At 57.2% G+C, this 4,298-nt stretch overlaps 1 protein-coding gene across 4 annotated transcripts in view; it reads left to right on the forward strand.

Moving 5' to 3' along the window:
- Positions 1 to 22: 22 nt before the first annotated feature.
- The window catches only part of EPB41L4B (erythrocyte membrane protein band 4.1 like 4B), a 127,198-nt gene continuing 122,922 nt past the window's right edge, over positions 23 to 4,298 (forward strand). For all 4 annotated transcript variants that reach the window (XM_073876590.1, XM_073876592.1, XM_025888568.2 and 1 more), the window contains exon 1: positions 23 to 349. In XM_073876590.1, coding sequence (XP_073732691.1) covers positions 23 to 349 — 327 coding nt within the window. The remainder of the gene's footprint in view (positions 350 to 4,298) is intronic.

The following is a 4,298-nucleotide window of genomic DNA, read 5'->3' on the forward strand; positions in this document are numbered from 1 at the left end:
GCAGGGGGCGCCCCCAGCCAGGATGCTGCGGTTCCTGCGCCGGACCTTTGGCCGCCGCTCCATGCAGCGCTACGCGCGGGGCGCGGCGGGGCGCGGGGCCGCCGGGCTGGGGGACGAGCGTGACGGGGGGCCGCGGGGGGGCCCGGCCGCCGTCGCCGCCGCCGCCGCCTCCTCCTCCTCCTCCTCGACGCTGCCCGCCGCGCCGGGGGGCAGCGTGTTCCCGGCCGGCGGCGGGCCCCTGCTCACGGGCGGCGCGGCCGTGCACATCGCCGCCGCCGGCGCTGCCAAGGCCACCCTGTCCTGCCGCGTCTTCCTGCTCGACGGGACCGAAGTGAGCGTGGACCTGCCGGTGAGTGACGGGGCCGGTCCGTGGCACTGGCACCCCTTGGGACGGCTCCCCTCCTCCAGTGTTCCTCTCTGGGCGCCCCTCTTGTACCTCTTCGGGGATCCCTTCTTCCTTCTCCTGCGAGCACTCCCTATCCCTGCTTCCTTCTCGGGCCACTCCGTCCCGGTCTCTTCTGGAACCCTTTCTGTGGCCCCGTGCCCCCCTTCTTGGGACATTGCGCTGCTGCGTCGCGCCTTCTCCGGCTCCCACCTCGTCCTTCGGGCCTTACTCCCTCCCCTGCTCACCCAGTCCCCTCTTCCCGAGTCCCCGCCCCCTGGCGCGAGTGACCGGTGTTCCCCTTCCGCCCCCCAGGTTCCAGCGGGGGCCTTCTTGATGCTGGGCTATTGGTTAGAAAATCTCAAAGCAATGCGGGGCTGCCCCCAGGGTGGCTTGCTTGCCCCCACAAAGTCGCCACCAGGCCTTGTCGAGATGGTGGGGAGGAGAAGCCCCCTGGCCTGCTGCCCAGCAGGTGCCCCAAGTTTGGGAGGGAATCTGGGGACCATTTCTCTCCCGACCTCCTTGATGCCTGCCCCCGCCCCTTTCTCATCCCAAGGAGCCCCTACAGCTCTCAGCCTCCCAAGGGTTTGGGTGACTTGGGAGCTAACTCTAGAATCGACTCTCTTGGACCTGGCCAACTTTGCACCGGCAGAGACCTTTGCTGGGGCGCTGGGAGTCGGCCCTGGGGCGCCCACTGGGCCTAGTGCGCCGGACTCCCCCCCCCTCCCCGCCCCCAACCTGGGGCAACGTGCATGCGGCGGCCAAGGGACCCCCGGGCGGCGGCGCCGGCTGCGGGGCCACCCGCCCACAGGTGGTTGCACCCCGCCCCCCTCCGGCAGTGAGCTAGGCTGGGCTGTTGGCCCCGCCAGGGCGTCCAGCTTTCTAGCCCGAAGGGGCCAGATGTGATCAAATCAAATCCGCACATTAATGGGCGCCTACTGGGCACCCGGCGCTGCGGCAGACGGTGCCTTTGGGAATCTTTGGGTGTGACTGAGGACACAGCGCCGATCAAGCTTTTAGACGAATGTCACAGATCATTACGAGGGTTTCACGCGGAAAAAAAAAAAAGAACATACCTAGACTTCCAAAGGAAACATGTAGGCCTTCCCGGGTGGGGGAAATTCTTTAGACTTGGCGAGGGAACTAGGAACCTGTAAGGCTTTTAAATGGGAAAATCAGAGCCTGCTTGGCCTGGACTTTAATGCTGCCTTAGGTTTAATTTTGACAGTTTCAATTTATGGCAGTTTTATTTTTGTGCCTCCTAGTGCTCTCCATAGAGTATCATTTTGTTATGATAATACCCTTTTGGGGCCTTTCTATTCACGGAAAAGGAGCCAACGTTCCTGTGCTTAGATCTGTTGTCTTTAAAATAGCATTAAAATGTTACTCCTCCCCACCACTGAGGCTCTCCAGCTCCTCTTCAGCTGGGAGGGGAGGCCCCAAGAGCCAGGAGGATTGGAGAGGTGGGCAGCTGGTGTGTGGAGAGGATGTGGCGTATTTTGCATCTCGGATCAGGGAGAGGAATGCTCTCCCTGAGAACTTTGATGGTGCTCTTTGAGGATTTTCTTGTCTGTTCCCCAGGGATGATTCGTTTATAAAATGTGTTGCTTCTGTCAGGTTTGTGCGACAGGCTTAAGTGGTGTTTCTCAGATGAAAAACGCAAACTGAGTCAAGTGCATGCGTGGTGGATAAACCCAGACAGGTATACCAACGGACGGTTTGGGATGGGGCTGGAATGCTGACTTCTGCTGGCTGGTGGAGCCCTCACCGAGCGTGGGGGAGGGGGATATTTTACATCGATACAAAAGGTTGCTTGACAAAAGATTTCCCTGGGTGTTTTCTTTTCCCCCCGGGTTTTCTTAATGATGGCAGATTTCTTGATGCTTTACGTTGTGATAGAGCGAACCCCAAATTTTATTTATACAGACACACGCATATGTATAGCCACCCTGTCCAAAGACAAAATGCAGGCTTTTGTCATGTGAGCCCTCAGGGAGGAATGATCGAGAAAAATCACCAGTGAGCACGGCTCATCGATTTAAAGATTTATTAGCTATCAGAGCTGCGTCACACAGTCTCCTCTGCTAGTCTTCCCAGATCAGTTTTAGTTCCTGTAATTAATTCTCGGAGTACGAGGTTAGCGCCAGGCGGCCAGCTCCCAGTGAATTTGTACATGAATTTGTAGCACGCACACTCCTTCCCAAGGCGCCTTTCCCCCGGCTCACTTTTTATGCTATCCCATTGGGCAGTTAGCCGCACTTGTCTGGGTTCTCCTCTTCTGCTTTCCTGGATTTTTACCACTTCCTGGACTCTGGTGTTGCATTGCTGCCTGCCACACAGATAGGATTTACCTTTGGCTGCCATACCCCTAAGCTGGATTTTCTGTCCCCTGTCACTTGCACAGGCACCCCGTGCACTTGCCAGGCTAACTATGGCTCCTTTGTAATTAAAACCCTCTGGTGGTGTTAGCTTCAAGAATTCCTCTGCTCTGCATCCTCACGGTGGTGATGCATTGCCCTAAGCCATTTGATTAGCCCGGATCTGGTTTCAGATCACAGGGTCAGAAATGGACTAGGCCACAGCAGCACTTTCGGTGTGACCATGCCGGGGCGCCTCTGTCTGCGGTCAGCATTTATCGGGCGTCTCGAGTGTGCCACGCACCGTGCTGTGCACGCAAAGGTGGACGAGAGGTGGCCTGGAGGCTCCTGGGAAACACAGGTGGAAACACGGCGTTTTATTCTAAGCAGTGCTAAGTGATGTGAGGGGGGCTCACCCAGACAGGGTGCCGGTGGATGGGTGGGTTCTGGGTGCTTCCTGGACACTCTGACACTTGAGGTGGTAGGATCTCAAATCCATGTTCCTTGTGCATTTTTAGAATACTTACTGTGTCAAGTCCACTCCTGGGCTAAGCCATGGCCCGTGGTTTTATATACATAATAAAGGAAGAAGCACCTGTAATGGTCTTCAGCAGTCCTCTGACAGGGCCTGGAGCCCCCTTGTCTGCTGGTGGGCTGCATCCCCTAGCATGCCTGCCTGTTTGTAACCTTTGCCGTGGTTCCTCAACCTTTGATAGAATGGGAACAAAGGGTCTTTTAAAAAATCCCTCTATAACATGCAGTCTAAAATGGACTTGCTGTACAAACCCGGCTTCCAGGGGAATCCCTGGCTCACCCTACAGACCGGAGAGGCATGGGGAGCCGCTCCTTGTCAGAAAACCTGGCCTTGCTTTGGAAGGTGCTGCCTCGCTCTCCTTAGAGCAGCCTGGCCCTGCCCAGCCCTCAGGTGTGCTCTGGTCTGGGCGGGGCGGGACTCACTCGGCCTACCCGAGACACTTTCCTTCTATTAATGCCGCTGAAGATCCCATTAGTGTGCTTGGCAGTGGCACCCGCTGTTGACTCATATTAGCTCTCTGTTGACTAAATCCCTGGCATCGCTTTTGCTCGTGTGGCTGTTGCTCAGCCCCGTCTCCCCCTCCCCTGCATGCACAGTCTTCCAGCAGCTCGGTGCAGAAAGCTGTGAGGGTGTGTGTGTGTGACTGGCTGGGTAGCACTCCCGCCATGCCTTGGAGGGCACGGCCTGTGGGCCTGGAGTAGTGCCATTGGCGCAGTCGCTTTCCCTGGATCTGGAATTCAGCACTGACTCACTGTGCTCCCGTGCAAGCAGGGAGAGCTTCAGAAGGGCCGTGCTTGAGTCTTGCAGGCTGGCTGTGCAGCCTTGGGCAGCTCAGGCTCTCTGCGCATTGATCTTCTGGTCTTTCAAATGGGAGCATTTGTTGGGAGGATTATGTGACCAACAGTCTACAAAGTTTCAGTACACGGCAGGCCACTGAAGGGTTGCTGGTAGGTTGTAATCGTACCCACTTCTCACACCTCCTCTCTGGCCTACAGAAAGGGTTTGGAAGCATGTCTAGTAATGG

The sequence above is a fragment of the Callorhinus ursinus genome, unplaced genomic scaffold (assembly GCF_003265705.2).
Source record: "Callorhinus ursinus isolate GAN/ISIS: 27379988/994484 unplaced genomic scaffold, GSC_fseal_2.0 scaffold24, whole genome shotgun sequence".
Lineage (NCBI taxonomy): Eukaryota > Metazoa > Chordata > Mammalia > Carnivora > Otariidae > Callorhinus > Callorhinus ursinus.